At 45.2% G+C, this 25,773-nt stretch overlaps 1 protein-coding gene across 2 annotated transcripts in view; it reads left to right on the forward strand.

The window, feature by feature from the left end:
* The window catches only part of CTNNA2 (catenin alpha 2), a 3,064,502-nt gene that overhangs the window by 2,828,505 nt on the left and 210,224 nt on the right, over nucleotides 1-25,773 (forward strand). For both annotated transcript variants that reach the window (XM_075346593.1, XM_075346583.1), the window contains exon 17: nucleotides 13,730-13,835. In XM_075346593.1, coding sequence (XP_075202708.1) covers nucleotides 13,730-13,835 — 106 coding nt within the window. The remainder of the gene's footprint in view (nucleotides 1-13,729; nucleotides 13,836-25,773) is intronic.

The following is a 25,773-nucleotide window of genomic DNA, read 5'->3' on the forward strand; positions in this document are numbered from 1 at the left end:
CTTCCATGTCCATGGACAGTTCGTCCTCCATTTCTTCATGTTCTCCTGCACCTTGCTCAACATTTCGCCTGCTACTATGCGCCCTTGTCGATCCCTGTCCCCCATGGTCCCATGCCTGCTGCGTTGGTGATGATGAACGTCTGGACCTTCGTGATGTTGTTGTCCCTTGCGCATATGAATCCTCCTGTAGTTCCTCCCCTTCATGTTGTCCCACCCCCTGACTCCGAATAGTGTTTAGCGTGTGCTCCAGCATGTAAATGACTGGAATCGTCATGCTGATAATGGCATTGTCAGAGCTAAACATATTCGTCGCCATGTCGAAACTGTGCAGAAGGGTGCATAGGTCCTTGATCTGAGACCACTCCATCAGGGTGATCTGCCCCACCTCTGCATCTCGTTGGCCCAGGCTATACGTCATGACGTATTGCACCAGGGCTCTGCGGTGCTGCCACAGTCGCTGTAACATGTGGAGAGTTGAATTCCAGCGTGTCGCCACATCGCATTTCAGGCGATGAACCGGCAGGCCGAAAGACTTCTGGAGCGATGCAAGTCGCTCTGCTGCGGCGCTTGAACGGCGGAAGTGAGCTGACAGTTTTCGTGCCCTGTTCAGAAGGCCATCTAGGCCGGGATAGTGTGTTAAAAATTGCTGCACGACAAGGTTCAACACGTGAGCCATACAAGGTACGTGTGTCACCTTGCCCAGGCGAAGTGCCGCACCCAGGTTTGCAGCATTGTCGCACACGGCCTTACCAGGCTGCAGTTTGAGTGGAGACAACCATTTATTAAACTCGGACCGCAAAGCTGACCACAACTCCTCAGCTGTGTGACTCTTATTACCAAGACATGTCAAGCTAAAGACCGCCTGATGCCGTTGCGCTCTGCTGCCAGCATAGTAATGAGGGGTGCGTGATTCCTTCTGCGCAGTGAGAACGCTGGTGGCCTGACCAGGCAGGCTTGGGGCGGAGGTGGAGGACCCAGATGAGGTGGAGGATGCAGAAGCAGTGGCGGAACTTGGACAGACAGAGGATTGACACACAAGTCGTGGGGACGGCAAGACTTGTGCAGCAGACCCTTCACCATCTATCACCATAGTTACCCAGTGCCCAGTCAGCGACATGTAACGTCCCTGTCCATGCTTACTGGTCCAAGTATCGGTGGTGAAATGCACCCGTTCACACACAGAGTTTCTCAAGGAAGCGGTGATGTTGTGTGCGACATGCTGGTGTAGCGCGGGCACACCTTTCTTAGAGAAGTAGTGGCGACTAGGCATCTGGTACTGGGGCACAGCGACAGACATAAGGTCTCTAAAATCCTGTGTGTCCACTAGGCGGAAAGGCAGCATTTCGGTAGCCAACAGCTTACAGAGGGATAGAGTCAACCTCTTAGCTTTGTCATGGGTCGGAGGAAGTGGCCTTTTATTTGACCACATCTGAGGGACAGAGATCTGGCTGCTGTGTGTAGACGGTGTTGAGTAGGGTGTCCCTTGAAAAATGCAGGTTTGTGAGGAAAGTGCAGGCGGAGACATGATGTTGCCTTCATCCAACGTTGGTGCTATCGATGTCTGAGAGAGCTGTACACACTCACTTGTTTCCCCTTCCAAACCAACTGACGACCTTACAAGCAAACTGCCTGTTGCGGTTACAGTGGTGGAAGTTTTGCGTGGAAAAACAGGTGTGGCAGCTGTCCCCACAGTCCTAGAAGATGAAGAGCGCGCGGATGCAGTGGAAGGGGCGGGCGGTGGATGGTTCGCTCCGCTAGGCCGCATTGCAGCACGGTGAGCTTCCCACCGGGACTTATGATATTTATTCATGTGACGATTCATGGAAGAAGTTGTCAAACTGCTGAGCTTTTGACCTCTACTAAGAGAATCATGACAAATGTTACATATCACATGAGTTGGGCGATCTTTTTCGATGTGAAAAAAGGACCAGGCTAGGCAAGGCTTAGAGGCCATGCGACCTGTTGATCCACCCCGAATAATGCTCATAGGCAGAGTGGTGGCTGAGGATGCAGTTGTAGACGTGCTACCAGTGCTCCGACTCTGTCCAGGAAGGCGCAAGGTAACTTCGTCGTCGGTTGCATCCTCCTCCACCGCCTCTGTTGACCTCCTCGAGTGCCTGACTGGGGGTTGACAGTAGGTGGGATCTAGAACGTCATCATCAATTGTTGTGTTTGCACTCCCCTCCCCCTCAGACCGAGCCTCTTCTTGCCCTGACGGAATATTTAAGTTGTCATCCCAATCGGGTATCTGCGTCTCATCTTCATCAGTATGTTCCTCATTGTCTATAACCACAGGTGTTACAGTTTGTGACAAAGGGTCAACATTATGCTCAGAAACTTGGTCCTCACGGCCTGAATCTGAGTCACAAAGGTTCTGGGCATCACTGCAGACCATTTCCTGTTCTGTACTCACTGTAGCTTGGGAGCAGACCTCTGATTCCCAGGCTATAGTGTGACTGAACAGCTCTGCAGACTCAGCCATCTCAGTTCCACCATACTGTGCAGGGCTGATGGAGACTTCAGAGCTGGGAGAAAGCAAGTTTGATTGGGATGACAACTCAGAGGACTGGTGTTTTTTGGATGCGGTACTTGAAGTGGCAGAGAGGGCACTTGTTGGACCACTTGAGATCCATTCAAGCATTTTCCTTTTTTGCCCATCATCTACCTTTGTTCCTGTTGTTCGTGTCCGTAACAAAGGGAGCACATCGGATTGTCCACGGTAAGTAGTAGACATCTTACTTTTGCTGGTAGATGGTCTATCTTCAGCAGATGATAATGGAGCTTTGCCACCTTCCCCACGGACAAAACCTTTTTTGCCTTTTCCACCACGCCTCTTCCCCTTTCCACCAGCATCTGTCATTTTGCCACTCATGTTGATTGCGACAAGATTGTGGACTGAAAATGTGGTAGTAAAAATTGAGAGGTGGTGAAGATTGCAGTGGTGGTCTAGCTTTATTAACAGCAGAATAATAAAGAATAAATATCCCTGACAATGCAACTTAGTTATAATTAGTTGGAGTGTGCAACGCAGGCAGACGTGCTGCAAATGTCTTTGCACTAGTGGGACTATAGCAAAGTCCAATAGCCACGTATAGGATGCCACTAGGTACACTGAGTGTTTGCTAGTATAATGGCTTGGTTAGAATGAGTTGTAGTGTGCAACGCAGGCAGACGCGCTCTGCAAATGTCTTTGCACTAGTGGGACTATAGCAAAGTCCAATAGCCACGTATAGGATGCCACTAGGTACACTGAGTGTTTGCTAGTATAATGGCTTGGTTAGAATGAGTTGTAGTGTGCAACGCAGGCAGACGCGCTCTGCAAATGTCTTTGCACTAGTGGGACTATAGCAAAGTCCAATAGCCACGTATAGGATGCCACTAGGTACACTGAGTGTTTGCTAGTATAATGGCTTGGTTAGAATGAGTTGTAGTGTGCAACGCAGGCAGACGCGCTCTGCAAATGTCTTTGCACTAGTGGGACTATAGCAAAGTCCAATAGCCACGTATAGGATGCCACTAGGTACACTGAGTGTTTGCTAGTATAATGGCTTGGTTAGAATGAGTTGTAGTGTGCAACGCAGGCAGACGCGCTCTGCAAATGTCTTTGCACTAGTGGGACTATAGCAAAGTCCAATAGCCACGTATAGGATGCCACTAGGTACACTGAGTGTTTGCTAGTATAATGGCTTGGTTAGAATGAGTTGTAGTGTGCAACGCAGGCAGACGCGCTCTGCAAATGTCTTTGCACTAGTGTGACTATAGCAAAGTCCAATAGCCACGTATAGGATGCCACTAGGTACACTGAGTGTTTGCTAGTATAATGGCTTGGTTAGAATGAGTTGTAGTGTGCAACGCAGGCAGACGCGCTCTGCAAATGTCTTTGCACTAGTGGGACTATAGCAAAGTCCAATAGCCACGTATAGGATGCCACTAGGTACACTGAGTGTTTGCTAGTATAATGGCTTGGTTAGAATGAGTTGTAGTGTGCAACGCAGGCAGACGCGCTCTGCAAATGTCTTTGCACTAGTGGGACTATAGCAAAGTCCAATAGCCACGTATAGGATGCCACTAGGTACACTGAGTGTTTGCTAGTATAATGGCTTGGTTAGAATGAGTTGTAGTGTGCAACGCAGGCAGACGCGCTCTGCAAATGTCTTTGCACTAGTGTGGACTATAGCAAAGTCCAATAGCCACGTATAGGATGCCACTAGGTACACTGAGTGTTTGCTAGTATAATGGCTTGGTTAGAATGAGTTGTAGTGTGCAACGCAGGCAGACGCGCTCTGCAAATGTCTTTGCACTAGTGGGACTATAGCAAAGTCCAATAGCCACGTATAGGATGCCACTAGGTACACTGAGTGTTTGCTAGTATAATGGCTTGGTTAGAATGAGTTGTAGTGTGCAACGCAGGCAGACGCGCTCTGCAAATGTCTTTGCACTAGTGGGACTATAGCAAAGTCCAATAACCACGTATAGGATGCCACTAGGTACACTGAGTGTTTGCTAGTATAATGGCTTGGTTAGAATGAGTTGTAGTGTGCAACGCAGGCAGACGCGCTCTGCAAATGTCTTTGCACTAGTGGGACTATAGCAAAGTCCAATAGCCACGTATAGGATGCCACTAGGTACACTGAGTGTTTGCTAGTATAATGGCTTGGTTAGAATGAGTTGTAGTGTGCAACGCAGGCAGACGCGCTCTGCAAATGTCTTTGCACTAGTGGGACTATAGCAAAGTCCAATAGCCACGTATAGGATGCCACTAGGTACACTGAGTGTTTGCTAGTATAATGGCTTGGTTAGAATGAGTTGTAGTGTGCAACGCAGGCAGACGCGCTCTGCAAATGTCTTTGCACTAGTGGGACTATAGCAAAGTCCAATAGCCACGTATAGGATGCCACTAGGTACACTGAGTGTTTGCTAGTATAATGGCTTGGTTAGAATGAGTTGTAGTGTGCAACGCAGGCAGACGCGCTCTGCAAATGTCTTTGCACTAGTGGGACTATAGCAAAGTCCAATAGCCACGTATAGGATGCCACTAGGTACACTGAGTGTTTGCTAGTATAATGGCTTGGTTAGAATGAGTTGTAGTGTGCAACGCAGGCAGACGCGCTCTGCAAATGTCTTTGCTCTAGTGGGACTATAGCAAAGTCCAATAGCCACGTATAGGATGCCACTAGGTACACTGAGTGTTTGCTAGTATAATGGCTTGGTTAGAATGAGTTGTAGTGTGCAACGCAGGCAGACGCGCTCTGCAAATGTCTTTGCACTAGTGTGACTATAGCAAAGTCCAATAGCCACGTATAGGATGCCACTAGGTACACTGAGTGTTTGCTAGTATAATGGCTTGGTTAGAATGAGTTGTAGTGTGCAACGCAGGCAGACGCGCTCTGCAAATGTCTTTGCACTAGTGTGACTATAGCAAAGTCCAATAGCCACGTATAGGATGCCACTAGGTACACTGAGTGTTTGCTAGTATAATGGCTTGGTTAGAATGAGTTGTAGTGTGCAACGCAGGCAGACGCGCTCTGCAAATGTCTTTGCACTAGTGGGACTATAGCAAAGTCATAGCCACGTATAGGATGCCACACTAGGTACACTGAGTGTTTGCTAGTATAATGGCTTGGTTAGAATGAGTTGTAGTGTGCAACGCAGGCAGACGCGCTCTGCAAATGTCTTTGCACTAGTGGGACTATAGCAAAGTCCAATAGCCACGTATAGGATGCCACTAGGTACACTGAGTGTTTGCTAGTATAATGGCTTGGTTAGAATGAGTTGTAGTGTGCAACGCAGGCAGACGCGCTCTGCAAATGTCTTTGCACTAGTGGGACTATAGCAAAGTCCAATAGCCACGTATAGGATGCCACTAGGTACACTGAGTGTTTGCTAGTATAATGGCTTGGTTAGAATGAGTTGTAGTGTGCAACGCAGGCAGACGCGCTCTGCAAATGTCTTTGCACTAGTGGGACTATAGCAAAGTCCAATAGCCACGTATAGGATGCCACTAGGTACACTGAGTGTTTGCTAGTATAATGGCTTGGTTAGAATGAGTTGTAGTGTGCAACGCAGGCAGACGCGCTCTGCAAATGTCTTTGCACTAGTGGGACTATAGCAAAGTCCAATAGCCACGTATAGGATGCCACTAGGTACACTGAGTGTTTGCTAGTATAATGGCTTGGTTAGAATGAGTTGTAGTGTGCAACGCAGGCAGACGCGCTCTGCAAATGTCTTTGCACTAGTGTGACTATAGCAAAGTCCAATAGCCACGTATAGGATGCCACTAGGTACACTGAGTGTTTGCTAGTATAATGGCTTGGTTAGAATGAGTTGTAGTGTGCAACGCAGGCAGACGCGCTCTGCAAATGTCTTTGCACTAGTGGGACTATAGCAAAGTCCAATAGCCACGTATAGGATGCCACTAGGTACACTGAGTGTTTGCTAGTATAATGGCTTGGTTAGAATGAGTTGTAGTGTGCAACGCAGGCAGACGCGCTCTGCAAATGTCTTTGCACTAGTGGGACTATAGCAAAGTCCAATAGCCACGTATAGGATGCCACTAGGTACACTGAGTGTTTGCTAGTATAATGGCTTGGTTAGAATGAGTTGTAGTGTGCAACGCAGGCAGACGCGCTCTGCAAATGTCTTTGCACTAGTGTGACTATAGCAAAGTCCAATAGCCACGTATAGGATGCCACTAGGTACACTGAGTGTTTGCTAGTATAATGGCTTGGTTAGAATGAGTTGTAGTGTGCAACGCAGGCAGACGCGCTCTGCAAATGTCTTTGCACTAGTGTGACTATAGCAAAGTCCAATAGCCACGTATAGGATGCCACTAGGTACACTGAGTGTTTGCTAGTATAATGGCTTGGTTAGAATGAGTTGTAGTGTGCAACGCAGGCAGACGCGCTCTGCAAATGTCTTTGCACTAGTGGGACTATAGCAAAGTCCAATAGCCACGTATAGGATGCCACTAGGTACACTGAGTGTTTGCTAGTATAATGGCTTGGTTAGAATGAGTTGTAGTGTGCAACGCAGGCAGACGCGCTCTGCAAATGTCTTTGCACTAGTGGGACTATAGCAAAGTCCAATAGCCACGTATAGGATGCCACTAGGTACACTGAGTGTTTGCTAGTATAATGGCTTGGTTAGAATGAGTTGTAGTGTGCAACGCAGGCAGACGCGCTCTGCAAATGTCTTTGCACTAGTGGGACTATAGCAAAGTCCAATAGCCACGTATAGGATGCCACTAGGTACACTGAGTGTTTGCTAGTATATGGCTTGGTTAGAATGAGTTGTAGTGTGCAACGCAGGCAGACGCGCTCTGCAAATGTCTTTGCACTAGTGGGACTATAGCAAAGTCCAATAGCCACGTATAGGATGCCACTAGGTACACTGAGTGTTTGCTAGTATAATGGCTTGGTTAGAATGAGTTGTAGTGTGCAACGCAGGCAGACGCGCTCTGCAAATGTCTTTGCACTAGTGGGACTATAGCAAAGTCCAATAGCCACGTATAGGATGCCACTAGGTACACTGAGTGTTTGCTAGTATAATGGCTTGGTTAGAATGAGTTGTAGTGTGCAACGCAGGCAGACGCGCTCTGCAAATGTCTTTGCACTGGTGGGACTATAGCAAAGTCCAATAGCCACGTATAGGATGCCACTAGGTACACTGAGTGTTTGCTAGTATAATGGCTTGGTTAGAATGAGTTGTAGTGTGCAACGCAGGCAGACGCGCTCTGCAAATGTCTTTGCACTAGTGGGACTATAGCAAAGTCCAATAGCCACGTATAGGATGCCACTAGGTACACTGAGTGTTTGCTAGTATAATGGCTTGGTTAGAATGAGTTGTAGTGTGCAACGCAGGCAGACGCGCTCTGCAAATGTCTTTGCACTAGTGGGACTATAGCAAAGTCCAATAGCCACGTATAGGATGCCACTAGGTACACTGAGTGTTTGCTAGTATAATGGCTTGGTTAGAATGAGTTGTAGTGTGCAACGCAGGCAGACGCGCTCTGCAAATGTCTTTGCACTAGTGGGACTATAGCAAAGTCCAATAGCCACGTATAGGATGCCACTAGGTACACTGAGTGTTTGCAAGTATAATGGCTTGGTTAGAATGAGTTGTAGTGTGCAACGCAGGCAGACGCGCTCTGCAAATGTCTTTGCACTAGTGTGACTATAGCAAAGTCCAATAGCCACGTATAGGATGCCACTAGGTACACTGAGTGTTTGCTAGTATAATGGCTTGGTTAGAATGAGTTGTAGTGTGCAACGCAGGCAGACGCGCTCTGCAAATGTCTTTGCACTAGTGGGACTATAGCAAAGTCCAATAGCCACGTATAGGATGCCACTAGGTACACTGAGTGTTTGCTAGTATAATGGCTTGGTTAGAATGAGTTGTAGTGTGCAACGCAGGCAGACGCGCTCTGCAAATGTCTTTGCACTAGTGGGACTATAGCAAAGTCCAATAGCCACGTATAGGATGCCACTAGGTACACTGAGTGTTTGCTAGTATAATGGCTTGGTTAGAATGAGTTGTAGTGTGCAACGCAGGCAGACGCGCTCTGCAAATGTCTTTGCACTAGTGGGACTATAGCAAAGTCCAATAGCCACGTATAGGATGCCACTAGGTACACTGAGTGTTTGCTAGTATAATGGCTTGGTTAGAATGAGTTGTAGTGTGCAACGCAGGCAGACGCGCTCTGCAAATGTCTTTGCACTAGTGGGACTATAGCAAAGTCCAATAGCCACGTATAGGATGCCACTAGGTACACTGAGTGTTTGCTAGTATAATGGCTTGGTTAGAATGAGTTGTAGTGTGCAACGCAGGCAGACGCGCTCTGCAAATGTCTTTGCACTAGTGGGACTATAGCAAAGTCCAATAGCCACGTATAGGATGCCACTAGGTACACTGAGTGTTTGCTAGTATAATGGCTTGGTTAGAATGAGTTGTAGTGTGCAACGCAGGCAGACGCGCTCTGCAAATGTCTTTGCACTAGTGGGACTATAGCAAAGTCCAATAGCCACGTATAGGATGCCACTAGGTACACTGAGTGTTTGCTAGTATAATGGCTTGGTTAGAATGAGTTGTAGTGTGCAATGCAGGCAGACGCGCTCTGCAAATGTCTTTGTACTAGTGGGACTATAGCAAAGTCCAATAGCCACGTATAGGATGCCACTAGGTACACTGAGTGTTTGCTAGTATAATGGCTTAGTTATCAGTTGGAGTGTGCAGAGGACAAGAGGGTACAGTGGCAGGATTGTGGTGCTCTGGGTAGAGGAATGGAAGACTGCCTTTCTATTCCCTCCTAATGGTGAAATGCAGGTAGGAAATCCCTGACCTGGGCTACACAGACGCTGTTGCTGTTTGCAGGACCTGTCACCTATGGCTCTCTGACCCTGCCGGTTGGAGCCCTTAAAAGGACTGCTATAAAGTGCTCTCCCTAAGCTGTCTAACGCTGTGTATGCAGCGCATACAGCTGTATCGGCTATAGGACTCAGGAAGACGGAGCTGCGACAGTGATGTCTGACACCAAAGACGCAGAAGGCAGATAATGGCGTCCGTGAAGAAAATGTCCGGTTTTATAATGCAGGGACATGTGACATGCAGATCCTATCACACATGCCGTTGCTTCTCTGGCTCAAAGTCCACTTAGCTGTGTGTGTGTCTGGGATTGGCTGACATGCTGGCCCGCCCCACAAGACGCGCGCGCTTAGGGAAGGAAGACAAGAAAAAAAAAAAAAAAAATGGCGATCGCCATTATAGAAACAGCAGTGATCTGAAGGCGCTGTTCACGCACACTATACACTGAAATGTGATAATAGTTTGATTCACAGAGTGACTTACACTATTACAGCAGAAACCAAGCTATGATTTAGCTGTTTTTTGGCTGCTAGAACCGTTCTCGAACGTTTCTAGAACTACCGAGCTTTTGCAAAAAGCTCGAGTTCTAGTTCGATCTAGAACATGCCCCAAAATCACTCGAGCCGCGAACTGGAGAACCACGAACCACGAACCGCGCTCAACTCTAATTAGGAGTACCAGCAACTCAATGGTGTGATACAACCAAGAAAATACCGGAGAAGACCCTGCTTGACCTTTGGAGCTTTGGAGGCTTGCACAAGATCGATCTTCTTACTGAGAGTTCATCCATCTAGTCACCATAACTTGGGACTGAGCTGTAGGGCATTTAAAAAAAGAAGGCTTGTGCAGTGATCAAGCATTGATAAGACTTAGACAAAATAATAATAATAATAATAATAATAATGTGAGAAATACCTCACTAGCAAAAAGGCAAGGGAAGAAAACCAAATATAATAGAACCATCAGCAATTCGACAGAGACCGACCATGCTGTGGCTCAGCAAAGAAGGAGACCAACCAACACATCAATGTTTTTTCTTATTTTTCACATACGAAATAATAAGCAAATTATGATCTACATAGTATCTCTTTAGGGTGGAAATCACATAAATACATAAATACACAAAATTCTGATGTAATGGGGCACATTGAGAAAAAGGGGATGGCTAAGGCTTTAACTCAGGATGACTCCAACCTTTTAACTCTTGGTCATTGCAAACTTGTAGGTGCTGCAATGTTAGATCATGGAGAAGTAACCAAGCTGTAGGTAATGCTGTCCTTTAAAATAGTCTGTCAGTCCTATTCCATAGTAGCGATTTGTAGGGGTAGAAACCAGCCCTAAATTGAGGGACCACTGTGTAAATTTTCCAAGAGTAATTTTTTTGATGCTGCACATTAAAATTACACTAAGACCACCATCTATCGCATGCCAAAGAGAGAAGATGATAGAGATGCAATTTTTGGTCCTGAATAAGGAGAAAATTCTCTGAAAAGCATAGATATAGATTACCATTCCTATCTATTTGGTCTTGGATATTCTTCAATGGTAGTGCGGCACTAAACCCTTTCCTTGCTCTACGCCATTCATCTTCCACCGGGTAGCTCCAGCAGCCATTGGTACACGTTTATACAGTGGTTGTGACTTTCACAACTACTACAGGTGAGCCTTTCTGATCTCTTCATATCCACTCCTCTACTTGGGTAAGACCCTATGTGCGCTTTTTGCCTCCCCCAATTTTTTTTAAAGCGAAAAAATGCTAATAATAATGATAATAAATATTCGAATGTAAGTGTACAACAATATTTTTATATCAGACTTCCTATCAAAAGGAGTAAAAATGAATCATAATACAAAAATGTGCAAAAACAGTCAAAATACATTAAGCAGAAGTACTTTATGTAAAATTCAAAGAGAGAGGTGTACCATAATTATGTTGCGCTGACCGGGTACAACACTTGTTTTCCTCTGTAATTGGCACAAGTGGTTTGATGAAGTGGGAACGCTCTGTGCCACAAAGAGCTTAAAAAAAAACATATTGTTTTCCGGATGACTCACTTTTTGTAGATTTTGTTGAAAAATACAATCAAAGCTGAGATTATTATTAAAGTTTGCTATCTATAGTTGAATAAAAGATAGAATAACAATTCTTGTATATGGTTCATTTCAGAGAGTCAAAAGATTAATTAATTTTTTGGTATCTCAAATATTTAGCATTTTTTATAGTATTGAGAGTTTTATTCTTTGAGTCAGATTGTTTAAAAACAAACCAGACCTTACCTTCTCACTTAAAACAAAAGTCATGTGTGATGCTCAATCACAAGGGGTCACTAGATACAACTAATAGAGGAGTAGTCAAACAATCTTGGGGTCAGGAGCCAGGAAATGACGTATGGAACACAGGGAGAAAGCGGAGCTGAGGTCAGGGTACGAGCCGGAGGTCAGGAGCCAGGAAATCATGTGTGGAACTCAGGGAGAAAGCGGAACCAAGGTCAGGGTACGAGTCAGAGATCAGGAGCCAGGAAATGACGTATGGAACACAGGGAGAAAGTGGAGCCGATGTCAGGGTACGAGCCAGAGGTTAGGAGCCAGGAAATCACGTATGGAACTCAGGGAGAAAGCGGAACCGAGGTCAGGGTACAAGTCAGAGATCAGGAGCCAGGAAATGACATATGGAACACAGGGAGAAAGCGGAGCCGAGGTCAGGGTATGAGCCAGAAGTCCAGAGCCAGAAAGTCAAGTATGGCACATAGGTATAAAACAGAGCCGAGGTCAGGGTACTAGCCAGAGATCAGGAGCCAGGGGGAATGTCAGAGTCAGAGGCACAGGTGAAGAACGGTATTGAAGGTCTGGAGTTGAGAGAAAAGATCAAAATACACGTATGGGAGCCAGAAGCAATTGATGCAGAATAGGAACAACAACTGGCAGTGTTGTGAGTGAGGTTACTTCCTAATGAAGCAGAGCCATCACCTGGAATGAGACTCCTATGAACAGACCTCTCCCACCACCAACACAGGACCTGAGAATGGGAAGCAACCCGTTCACTAGAGCACAATATAACAACAGAGCATCAGCTCTGCAGGAGAGCAGGGCACCGCAAATCAGAACCATGACATCATGAAATAATTACACATCAATCAATTTTTATTATTATTATTCCTCTTGCTGGTCCCCATACACTTTCCTAGATAATTTTGTTGGTGGCACATCACCAACTGGAATCCAATAGTAAAGGAAGACCAAACTCTTCATCTAAAAAAGTAACAAAGGTTGGGTAGAAAGAAAGATTAGAGAGATTGAGGCACATGTCATATGTAGCATAAAGTTTTTGTTATGTGACCTATGTTTCACTATTAAGGCCCCGTTACACGCTACGATTTATCTGACGATGTCAGTAGCGATGTGACACACCCAGATCGTAGTTACGATTTGCCGAGATTGCACATAGGTCATTTATTAGCAGTCACATGTACATATCTCACAAACGATGCAACATTGTTCAACGATATATTGTTTGACCAAGGCGGTCATCTGGATGTTATTCGTTGTTGGCAGGGTGTCAAACATAGCAATATGTCTGCTGCGTTCCAAACGCCAAACAATATTTTGAAACTGAACGACGTGTCAACGATCAACGATTTTCAACCTATTTGCGATCGTTCGGAGTCGCACGTAGGTGTCACACGCAATGCCATCGCTAACGATGACGGAAGTGCGTCACGGAAACCGTGACCCCAATGACATATTGTCAGATAAATCGTAGCGTGTAACGGGGTCTTTAACCTGTAGAGTTGCGTAAGATTTCACTTTTAAGATCTGGACCAATATGGTGACACAGAAATAGTGGTTTGCATAGTCTACATATTTTCACGACTTTTTAAGGGCCTTATAGAGGAATAAGGAATCAGGTATATATAGCTTAAATTATAGCACATCATTGATGCCTATTAATATACATGTCCTACCTAGGTCGCTAATACCAGTCACCATTGAAAAAGGCCATTTGCCAAAACGTGCATTGAACCCAGCAGTCTAAGCATCAGGTTTTGGCCCATGAATGCCTATTCAAAAATTTGATATTCCAGCAGGGCTGTCTTCTTAATGAGCACTTAAAAATGTACATAGTATTAAATATAATTTATGAGCTTGAAGAAGCCATCAAACTTAATTGCTGGCGTGGAGCTTTAGATAAGAGCGGAAGTTGGCACACGCCTTCCTTTATTCAGCTTTAGAAGGTGAACTCATAGTAAATTACAAATCATTTATTTAATGGTAAAAAGGGTAAAAAAAAAATCAATGATCAAGGTAGTTCAGTCCGGGTGGTTATTTTAGTCATTTAATTGAATTGCAATTACACTATTTTCTTTTGTAGAGGGAAAGGTCCACTAAAGAACACATCTGATGTGATTAACGCGGCCAAGAAAATTGCAGAAGCCGGTTCTAGAATGGACAAGTTGGCACGTGCTGTTGCTGATCAGGTAGGCATTCTCGGAGACATCTATGAAGAATCTTATTAAAGGGGTATTCCCAAAATCACAATGTGGTCTTATAAAAATGTACACATATATTTATTAACTTGTGCCAATTTGTCCACTTTTAAATCTGACATCTTTTGCACATATCTCCCCCCTCCCCCCAAAAGTTGATGCACCAATCTCTATTTACAATTCAGTTTCCATTCGAAGCATCCTTTAGAAGTTCCAGCTTAAGGACGATTATGAGCAATGCTATCTTTCTCAGCTTGCTCCAAGCATAGCCAGCTCTGGGATGTGTCTAGAATTTGAGTTCCTACTGTAAGGTATGGAAATAATTGCTTCTTTAGAGTGGAAAAGGACTTGAACTCTAAATCCACCTATTGGAAGTAGCAATCATAAAAGTCAATATTGACCCAATAATGAGCCTTGCATTATTACTTAGCACATAATTCATACCAGAATCTTAATTTGCAGAAACATGATTCGGGGTGTTGCCCCTCCTCAGAGCAAAGCATGCAATCTGACTTGGCTGTATGAGAAGCTTCTGATTGTGGTTTAAGGGGTAACTTTTCTCCTTTTTGAGTGGCACATGCCTTACATGCCAGTGTAAGGAGGCTTAACAGCCAAACAATTATTATGTTTTGGGTCATTGCCATGGTGGAAGACCCAGCTATTACTCATTTTTAATATCCTAGCGGAGGGAAGGAAGTTGTCACTCAGAATTCTATGGTACGTGGCTCCATCCATTGTCCCATTGATTCGGTGAAGTAGTCCTGTGCCCTTAGCAGAGAAACACCCCCAAAACATAACTTTTCCACCTACATGCTTGACAGTGGGGATGATGTTCTTTGGGTCATAGGCAGCATTTATCTTCCTACAAACACGATGAGTTGAATTAAGGCCAAAGATCTCAATTTGTGTCTCATGTGACCACAGCACCTTCTCCCAATCACTCTCATAATCATCCAGGTGTTGATTTACAAACTTATTTTGTCACAATCATTGGAAAAGAGGATGGGAGGGAATCATATCCAGCACCATGTCTTTAAAAAAACTTCAAATTTATTAATTCCAAGTAAAAATATTTTTCTTCTATGGACTAAAACAATCTCTCCATATGCCTTATAGCGCCTTACATATTCAGAGAAGAACTCCTTAATTATAGGCAAATACTTACCTATGATTAAGCAGTTCTTCTCTGAAACATGTAAGGCGCTATAAGGCATATGGAGAGATTGTTTTAGTCCATATAAGAAAAATATTTTTACTTGAATTAATAAATTTGAAGTTTTTTTTAAAGACATGGTGCTGGATATGTTTCCCTCCCCTCCTCCTTTCCAATGATTGTGACAGCTGTGGACGCCAACCACGGATACCGTGCACCGACCTGGGTGGAATCTAGACACAGATACTGGTGAGCTGGATATACAGTATTGTATTTTTGTTATTTAAACTTATTTTGTATTTCTTCCATTTTCTTACTATTGCACCAACAGTTGTCTCCTTCTTACCCAGCATCTTACTTATGGTTTTATAGCCCATTCCAGCCTTGTGCAGGTCTATGATCTTGTCCCTGACATCATTAGAAAGCTCTTTGGTCTTGACCATGTTATAGAGGTTAGAGTCTGTCTGATTTAATAGAGTCTGTGGACAGGAGTCTTTTATACAGGTGACAATGTAAGACAGCAGTCAATAATGCAGGAAACGAGTAGAGAAGCGTCTAAAGGCAACTTTACACGCAACGACATCCCTAACGAGATATCGCTGGGGTCACCTAATTCGTGACAAACATCCGACCTCGTTAGCAATGTCATTGCGTGTGACACCCACGAGCAACCGCTAACGATCATAAATACTCACCAAATCGTTGATTGTTGACATGTCTTTCCTTTCCCAAATATCGTTGATCATTTTGGACGCAGGTTGTTCTTCATTCCTGAGGCAGCACACATCGCTACGTGTGACACCCCGGGAATGATGAACAACAGCGTTCCTGCATCCTTCGGCAACGAGGTGGGAGTGACGTGAATGCGGCTGCTCTCCGCCCCTCCGCTTCTATTGGTGGCTTGCTGATTGACGTCGCTGTGACACCGCACGAACTGCCCCCTTAAAAAAGAGGTTGTTCGCCGCCAACAGTGATGTCGCTAGGAAGGTAAGTCCGTTTGACGCGTCCTAGCGATATTGTTCGCCATGGGCATCGATTTACCTGTGACGCAGAAATGATGGTAGCGGGTGCGATCGCTAGCGATGTCGCAGCGTGTAAAGCGACCTTAAGTGTCTGTAGGAGCCAGACCTCATAATGGCTGGTAGGGAATCCAATAGTTATTTTTCTCTGCAAAATGCAAATAACTTTCTATAATTTATACCATGTGATTTTCTGGATTTTATTTTGGATATTCTATCTCTCACTGATAAAATTAACCAACCCTTAAAATTAAAGACTGTTCATGTCTTTGTCAATGGGCAAACGTACAAAATCAGCAAGGTAACAGATAATTATTTCCCCAACTGTACTTGCCACACCTACACCAGTTGAGCGTAACCAACACTTACCCACTCTCCCTTCATAGAGTATCCCTCTATTATGCTCTCTGTTCACGATATCTAGATTTCGTTATCTCGTATGGACTCCATAAACATCAGGACTGGGATCAATGTAGAACAGAAACATGGATTAATTTATCTAGAGCTAACAGGGTTCTCGAGCAAAACCTTTCCATATAGATCACGATAATTAATTCAGTTTCAGACACAACATTTAAAATCCTGCTTGTCTTTCATTTTTTCCCTTTACTGTCTACAACACAAAGGATGCATTTATTTTCTATTCTTTCCTTAATTTAGTTTTCATACAACTCACAAGAGTAATTGTTTCTCCTGTCAACAAAAACTCTCAAAAGAAATTAATAATCAACATTTCTCCAGACTAAAGAACTTCTTCATACAGTATGAAACAAAGAGGTTGTCTTCTCTGTCTCCAGGATTTTCATGGGAATCTCTGAAGTCAATGTTCTTGTGTAGATTCTTTAAATTTCGAGGAGTAATACTGGTTCATCTTATGAAGATCCAGCTGGTGTAGGGCTTCTTATAGACAATACTCTCTTAGAAAGTCAGTGAAAATTAAATTAGCTTTTTTCGAGAAGGATAGAAACTATGTTCCTATTACCAGATATCTGTAACTGCTTGAAAATGAATGTGTAGCCCACTAAAGAATCTTGACACACGGCCAAGGATAGTAAGCGATGGCCTTGATGGCTTTTTGGGTGGGATCTTGCCTTGTAGGTGGGATGTCAACAAGTTGAAGGAACCCTGTCAATAAGAGAACAAGGATAAAGAATTTTACCTTGGAGTTATTATATAAGACAGCAAAGAGCAGAAGGACTATAAATGTACCGTACTTTTCATTTTAAAAGATGCACCCAATTATAAGATGTACCCCAAATTTAAAGAAAAAAAAGGAAAATAAAAAGGAGTTCGGCCTCTAATCCGGTGCTGCCTTACCGGAGGGGGTGGCAGTGGTGGTGGAGCGAGGTCACAAGAAGCGGCAGCAGTGGTGGAGTAGGGCGATGCTGCGGTCAGTGCAACAGGTGTCCCAGATACTCGCTGAGGGCATTGTGAGGCAGGAGGAGCATCCAGAAACTGTCGGTGGTGCTGGCTTCAAAGAAATGGTGCCCGAAGTCGGCACTTGCACAGATGGAGCTTTCCTCCTGAGATCTCATCTGCGCACACTACACCTCCCGGCGCCATTTTCCTTAAGTCTGCTGCAGGGAATTTATGCTCCCGAGGTGGCACGTGCGCAGATGAGATCTTGAGCTGAGAGCTCCATCTGCGCACATGCCAACTCCAGGTGCCATTATTTGAAGCCCACATTGTCGTCATTTTCCAAATGGTGGCCACTGCCTCACCGCCCACAACACAGTAGCACCACCCACAGCACCACCCGCAGCACAGCGCCTGCCGCCCACAGCATCTACCCTGCCTCTTGTGACCCTTCTCCACCTCCCCCAGTAAGCTACATTCAGATTGTAAGATGCACTCCTCATTTAATATGGTATTTAAATACAGTTACTAACTGTGAGAAAATAATTGATGGCACTTTAGAGCGCAATAATTTATTTCAGATTCTTGTGACTTGTCAACATCAATGATGTCTTTTTAATGGGAATTTTTAATCAGAACATTACTTATTATTGATATCAAAATATTATTCTGAATATTTTGTTGGAATGTACAGTATATTATTACTGTCTTAAATTCAGACAACATAAAACAAGATAAGACTGATAGAAAATATGTACACTGTATGATGGATTTGGTGTATCTTGCTAAAATTGTTAGGCATTTTCTAATTTTTATGCCACCTCTAAACTACAAAATTTACTCCAATTGTGTTCCAAAATATGACCATACCTTGTTTCTAGACACTTTTCAAATCTAGTGAGGTTGTAGAGGTGTCTAAAACACAAAATAAATCTGGTTCTTGGCCTGTTCTCCAGTTTCTTTTGAGCCACCAACATCAGAATTCTGTATAGAATTCTGTATGCACGTACTGAGTAGAGATAGGCAAATACGCAGATATTCTTTCTTTCTTTCTTTCTCCATGTGACTAAATCTGGATAGTTACACGGAGTTCCCGAAGAACTCCATGTTTTCGGTTGGTGCACAGATGCTAGGTATCGGGTATGGAGCCCGACTTTTACAGGCTGGCTTCGGTCATCACTTCTAATGAACAGTCAGTGCTCGGATCGGCACACGCGTTTAATGGAAGACAATGGAAAACTTGAGGATTTTTCATGGACATTTTCTGGAAAAATGCTCGAGTCCCCCATTTATCTCCATTATAATTGGGTGCTCGAGTCGTGCCCATATGAGCATCCAACTGCGTTTCGAGTACTGAGCATCTGAGCATGATAGTGCTCACTCATCATTTGTAGAAAACTTGTAAAGAAAATCTATTATCTTTAACAATTTTCTACATTTATGAATTAAGGTCTATTGAAATTGTCCTAACGAGAGAAAAATAAAAGATGCCAAAAACAATGAATTGTAGAAAATGTTCTAAGAACTATTGTTATTTATCTTTGAGTAATTAAATCTGTTAGAATTGATTGGATGTCAACTTATGTTTGTTTTACACAAAAATATTTTTTATTCTACACAAAATATTTATTTTTTGTTCTACAGAAAATATTAAAACACACAGTAAGGTGCCTTGGAGGGGGGTTACAAAAACGCTGAATTTTCGGAGAGCAAAGTTTGATCAGCTTAGAGAAGACCTTCGCCAAATTGATTGGGACAATGTCCTCAAAAATGGGAGCACAGAAAATAAGAGGGAAATTTTTAAATCGGTATTAAACACCCACTGCGAGCGAGCTATACCATACGGAAATAAAAGGGCTAGGAACAGGAGAAAGCCAATGTGGCTAAATAAGGATGTAAAAGGGGCAATGAATAATAAGAAAAAGGCATTTAAAAAGCTAAAACAAGAAGGCAGCGAAGAAGCATTAAAAAGATATAGAGAAAAAAATAAAATGTGTAAAAAACAAATACATTTAGCAAAAGTAGAAACTGAGAGACTCATTGCTAAGGAAAGCAAAACAAATCCCAAACTATTCTTTAATTATATAAACAGAAAAAAAGTTTAAAATTGATGGTGTTGGCCCTTTAAAGAACAATGAGGGTAAAATCATAGAAAGTGATGTGGGAAAAGCAAATGTTTTAAATACTTTTTTCTCAACTGTGTTCACACAGGAAAAGCATATGCCACGGGAAATGCAGAGTGATCATGTAAACGCTTCATTAAGTATGACCTGCCTAACCCAGGAAGAAGTGCAGAACCGACTTAGTAACATTAAAATTGACAAATCACCAGGCCCTGATGGCATTCACCCTCAGGTATTAAGGGAGTTAAGTAATGTGATAGACAAGCCTCTATTCCTTATATTTAAAGACTCTATAGAAACTGGGTCTGTTCTACTGGATTGGCGGCTAGCAAATGTGGTACCAATATTCAAAAAAGGGTGTAAAAGGGAACCTGGAAACTATAGGCCGGTAAGCTTAACATTAGTGATGAGCGAGTACTAAAAAGCTCGGGTGCTCGAAGCTCGGGCCGAGCCTCCCAAGATACTCGTGTACTCGGCCCGAGCAACGAGCCCAATGTTATCCTATGGGAGACCCGAGTATTTTTGTGAAATGACCCCCCGGCAGCATGTAGAAACCCTAAAAATGTCACAAAAGTCTCAGAAGAGTGCTCAAATGACATGGCAACAGCATGGGGAAGACCCCTTGAAGCATTTATCACTCAAAAGTCACAGCTGTGAACAATTTTGTCCGCGTTTCACGCCATTTTTGCGGACTCACCAGAAAACCTTCCAAAATGACCCCAAAATGATTTTTCATGGCAGAAATGTTAAGGGCACATACCCAATAGTGAGATAGAGCTGGTGTATGTTACTTTTTGAGATTAATACATGAAAGATTTTACGTGAAAACATTGTGTGGCACTCCGATGTCCCTGAGAAGAGACGTACATGAAGGCCTCTTGAGTCTAATGTGCCCATTTTGAGGAAGTGAGTCTTTGTAGTATTTTCCTTTGCCAGGGCAGTCCAAAATTGTGAGGTTCACCAATGCCCCTGCATACAGACGTGCATGAGGGCCTGTAAACCTGAAGTGCCCATTGTAAGGAAGTGGGTCTATTGTAGTATAGCCCTTAGGCAGGGCAGCCAAAAATTGGGAGGCTCCACATTGTCCCTGGATAGAGACGTGCATGATGGCCTGTAAACCTGAAGTGCCCATTGTCAGGAAGTGGGTGTATTATAGTATAGCCCTTAGGCAGGGCAGCCAAAAATTGGGAGGCTCCACATTGTCCCTGGATAGAGACGTGCATGATGGCCTGTAAACCTGAAGTGCCCATTGGAAGGAAGTGGGTCTATTGTAGTATAGCCCTTAGGCAGGGCAGCCAAAAATTGGGAGGCTCCACGTTGTCCCTGGATAGAGACGTGCATGAGGGCCTGTAAACCTGAAGTGCCCATTGGAAGGAAGTGGGTCTATTGTAGTATAGCCCTTAGGCAGGGCAGCCAAAAATTGGGAGGCTCCACGTTGTCCCTGGATAGAGACGTGCATGAGGGCCTGTAAACCTGAAGTGCCCATTGTCAGGAAGTGGGTATATTATAGTATAGCCCTTAGGCAGGGCAGCCAAAAATTGGGAGGCTCCACATTGTCCCTGGATAGAGACGTGCATGATGGCCTGTAAATCTGAAGTGCCCATTGTAAGGAAGTGGGTCTATTGTAGTATAGCCCTTAGGCAGGGCAGCCAAAAATTGGGAGGCTCCACGTTGTCCCTGGATAGAGACGTGCATGAGGGCCTGTAAACCTGAAGTGCCCATTGGAAGGAAGTGGGTCTATTGTAGTATAGCCCTTAGGCAGGGCAGCCAAAAATTGGGAGGCTCCACGTTGTCCCTGGATAGAGACCTGTTAGGTTCTTAGTGCCTCCGTGCTTGCATTTAAAAACCGCACGTGTGTGCCTGTTGGTGGCAGCTTTCCGCTGCATTTGTGTGAGTTTTGCAAAAACTTGGATATAACGCACAAGTCTAGTGAATACACATCAGCACAGCATTGCAAAATGCGCAAGGGCGTTGTCAACGAACAAGGAAGTGGACGTGATGGTGGTGCAGGCAGAGACCGAGGTTGTGTGCAAGCTCTAATTTCGCCACAACAAAGGGCCACATCTAGTCGCTCGCACGTCCTGTCCCAAATTCTTGGGGACCGCAGCAGTACACCGCTCTTGAACCAAGACCAGTGTCAACAGGTTGTTAGTTGGATAGCGGATAATGCTTCCAGTCAGATTGGCACCACCACAAACACTCTGTCTTCCACACGGTCAAGTGTCAGTAGCCGTGATACTGCACCGCACATTTCAGAACCTGATCCTCCTTCCTACCACCAGGCCGAGTACACGTCCACGGACATTACTGATCCCACACTTGGACACTCGGAAGAGCTGTTCGTTTACGTTTCCATTCACAAATTCTGGCCTCTCGCCAGCTCCTGTTGAAGTGGGCCATGACGAGATTGTATGTACAAATGCCCAAATATTTGAGCAGCCACGTTCTCACGAAGTTGGCAACATGTCTCAACAAGGGGTGGACGATGATGAGACACAATTGTCAGGAAGTCAGGAGGAGGAGCAGGGTGCGGAAGAGGAAGACGACGTGGTGGATGATCCAGTAACTGACCCAACCTGGCAGGAGGATATGCAGAGCGAGGACAGCAGTGCACAGGGGGAGGGAGGCGTAGCATCCCAACAGGCAGTAAGAAGCAGAGTGGTGGCCACAGGCAGACGTCAGGCAACTGTTCCCCGGAACAACACGACACAAGGTGCCTGTACAAATGTTAGGTCTTCCCGAGTCTGGCTGTAATACTATTGTATGTATTGAGGATTTCGATTGCGTTAGGGCAATGACAACCAGAGACGAGTTCTTGGTGCAAGACGTTTATAATATGCAACCAGCAAATATGTACATAAACGGAACAAAAACACAGTAGAACATAAATACAGGAAATACCTTCCAGGGACGGAGCGAAAGGGAATTCCCGGGACCGCGCACCGGACTCCCCCAGGGAGACCACCAAGAGCGAACCCCTATACAGGGACTGTCTGGCAATCACCCCAGAAGCCCTAAATGCGCAGCAGCCGGGACACAAAAGGGCAATAGGTAAGTCCAAAAATGTCCGTACGTGATGTGAGTCCAGAGTGGTATTAAACGGAAGGAACCGGGCAGAAGTGCCGACCAAAGACGGCAAACGGAGTCCGGGCACAGCTAGATGATACCAGATGAAGTCCAGAGTCGGTGTCGGTTGTTTTCCAAGAGGATCCGAATAACAATCAGGAACCAAAAGCAGCAGGGCAGGAGCACACAGGAAGCAGTATACTCAGGCACTGGACTAAGCTTTAGGGGCGGCTTTTAAACAGATGGACAGGAAGTAGGGCAACAGAACAGAAAACTCCATGTTAACAAAGGGCAAGCTCTTTCAAAAGAAAACTGGAAAACCCGGAACTCTGACACTGGCAGTTTTTTAAGTTGGCTCCAGATGATTCTAAAAAGGCCATTTGCAACACCTGCCATGCCAGCATCAGCAGGGGTACCAAAACTAGCAGCCTGACCACCACCAGCATGATCAGGCACATGTCAGCCAAGCACCCGACTTTGTGGGAAGTACAACAGAGTCGAGGAGCAGTGCTTGCTGATGTCACTGCTACGTCTTCGCTGGTTGTGCATGCGAGCCAATCCCCTGTCCATGCTGCCTGCGAACAAGCCTCCTCCACTCCTGCACCTGCAGTTGCCTACGCAGAAAGAACACCATCATCAAGCACGTCCTTGTCCCAGCGCAGCGTTCAGTTATCCATTCAGCAAACCTTTGAACGCAGGCGCAAATACACTGCCAACACCCCACATGCCACAGTTCTAAATGCTAACATTTCGCGACTGCTTGCGCTGGAAATGTTGCCTTTTAGGCTGGTTGAGACAGAAGCATTCCGCGACCTGATGGTGGCAGCTGTCCCACGTTACTCGGTCCACAGCCGCCACTATTTCTCCCGGTGTGCCGTCCCCGCATTGCATAACCACGTGTCACAAAACATCACACGTGCCCTGAACAACGCTGTTTCAGCCAAAGTCCACCTAACCACAGACACGTGGACAAGTGCATGTGGGCAAGGCCGCTACATCTCGTTGACGTCACACTGGGTTAATATTGTGCAAGCTGGGACCCAGTCTGAGCGAGGGATGGAACACGTCCTTCACACACCAAGTTTTGCAGGCCCTACCTCAGTCAGGGTTTCACACACACTCTACAGCTCCGGAATGTCATGCTCCTCAGCCTCCTCCTCCTCCTGCGCATCCTGATTAGAGTTGAGCGCGGTTCGTGGTTCGTGGTTCTCCAGTTCGCGGCTCGAGTGATTTTGGGGCATGTTCTAGATCGAACTAGAACTCGAGCTTTTTGCAAAAGCTCGATAGTTCTAGATACGTTCGAGAACGGTTCTAGCAGCAAAAAGCAGGGCTTTTTACAGCTACAGTGTGCAGGAGCCATCGCTGGCAGCCTGCCACAAGCTGGTAACCAAGATAAACATCGGGTATCCAAGCAAAGCGCTTTGGTTAGTAACCCGATGTTTATCTTAGTTACGTGCAGGAAGCCCACACTTTCCCGCTCAGCTCGCTCCGCCCCCTCCTGCCCGCGGCATGTACACATACATACACAAACACACACACACACACACATCCCCCCCCCCATCCCCCCCCATCCCCCCCCGCCCGCCCGCTCGCTCGCTCGCTCGCTCGCTCGCTCGGCTTACCTGCGGTGATGAAGTCCCGCCATCCCGACCTCAGCGCTGTCACTGTCCTCCATGGCCGCCGCTTGTCACATCACCTATCGCTTCCGACCCGAGACTGACTAGCGGTGACGTCACGGACCTCTCGCGATACTTGCTGTGAAGGCGCCGGTCATTGACCTCAGTGACAGGGGCTGTCAGTGTGCTGGAGATCAGCGCAGGTAATGTACCTCGCTGACAGCAGCACTTGTCACCCCCCTGCAGTGACCTGGGCTGACCCATTGATGTTAGCTCAGGTCACTGCACTGCTCTCCCAGTCAATGGGGAACATCCTGCTCTTCATTGACTGGGACAGTGTGGATCGTCATGGCAACCCCTTGGATTACACCAGACCTGGATTTGTTTTTCAATCTAATAAATTGGTTAAAGAGGGAATGTTTTGGGGAGTGTTTTTTCAAATAAAAATGTGTTTGTCGTCTATTTTTTTTTATTACTGACTGGGTTGGTGATGTCGGGTATCTGATAGACGCCTGACCTCACCAACCCCAGGGCTTGATGCCAGGTGACATTACACATCTGGTATTAACCCCAAATATTACCCCGTTTGCCACCGCACCAGGGCGCGGGATGAGCTGGGGCGAAGCACCAGGATTGGCGCATCTAATGGATGCGCCACTTCTGGGGCGGCTGCGGCCTGCTATTTTTAGGCTGGGGAGATTCCAATAACCATGGACCTCCCTAGTCTGAGAATATCAGGCCCCAGCTGTCTGCTTTACCTTGGCTGGTGATCCAATTTTGGGGGACCCCTACGTGTTTTTTTTTTTAATTATTTATTTAATTTAAAATAACAGCGTGGGGTGCCCTCAGTTTTGGATTACCAGCCAAGGTGAGGTTGCCAGCTGTGGTCTGCAGGCTGCAGCCGTCTGCTTTACCCTAGCTGGCTACAAAACTAGGGGGAACCCTATGTCATTTTTTTTTCATTTTTTTGGCTAAATACAAAGCTAAGCACCCCTTAGTGCCACATGAAAGGTACCAAAGGGTGTTCCACTTTTTCTCCATTTTTTTCTCCACTTTCTCTCCACTTTTTCTCCACTTTTTCTCCATTTTTTTCTCCACTTTTTCTCCACTTTTTCTCCACTTTTTCTCCACTTTTTCTCCACTTTTTCTCCACTTTTTCTCCTCTTAATCTCCACTTTTTCTCCTCTTATGCTCCACTTTTTCTCCACTTTTTCTCCACTTTTTCTCCACTTTTTTCTCCACTTTTTCTCCTCTTATGCTCCACTTTTTCTCCACTTTTTCTCCACTTTTTCTCCTCTTATGCTCCACTTTTTCTCCACTTTTTCTTCACTTTTTTCTCCACTTTTTCTCCTCTTATGCTCCACTTTTTCTCCACTTTTTCTCCTCTTATGCTCCACTTTTTCTCCACTTTTTCTCCACTTTTTCTCCACTTTTTCTCCTCTTATGCTCCACTTTTTCTCCACTTTTTCTCCACTTTTTCTCCTCTTTTTCTCCACTTTTTCTCCTCTTATGCTCCACTTTTTCTCCACTTTTTCTTCACTTTTTTCTCCACTTTTTCTCCACTTTTTCTCCACTTTTTCTCCACTTTTTCTCCTC

The sequence above is a fragment of the Anomaloglossus baeobatrachus genome, chromosome 1 (genome assembly GCF_048569485.1).
Source record: "Anomaloglossus baeobatrachus isolate aAnoBae1 chromosome 1, aAnoBae1.hap1, whole genome shotgun sequence".
NCBI lineage: Eukaryota > Metazoa > Chordata > Amphibia > Anura > Aromobatidae > Anomaloglossus > Anomaloglossus baeobatrachus.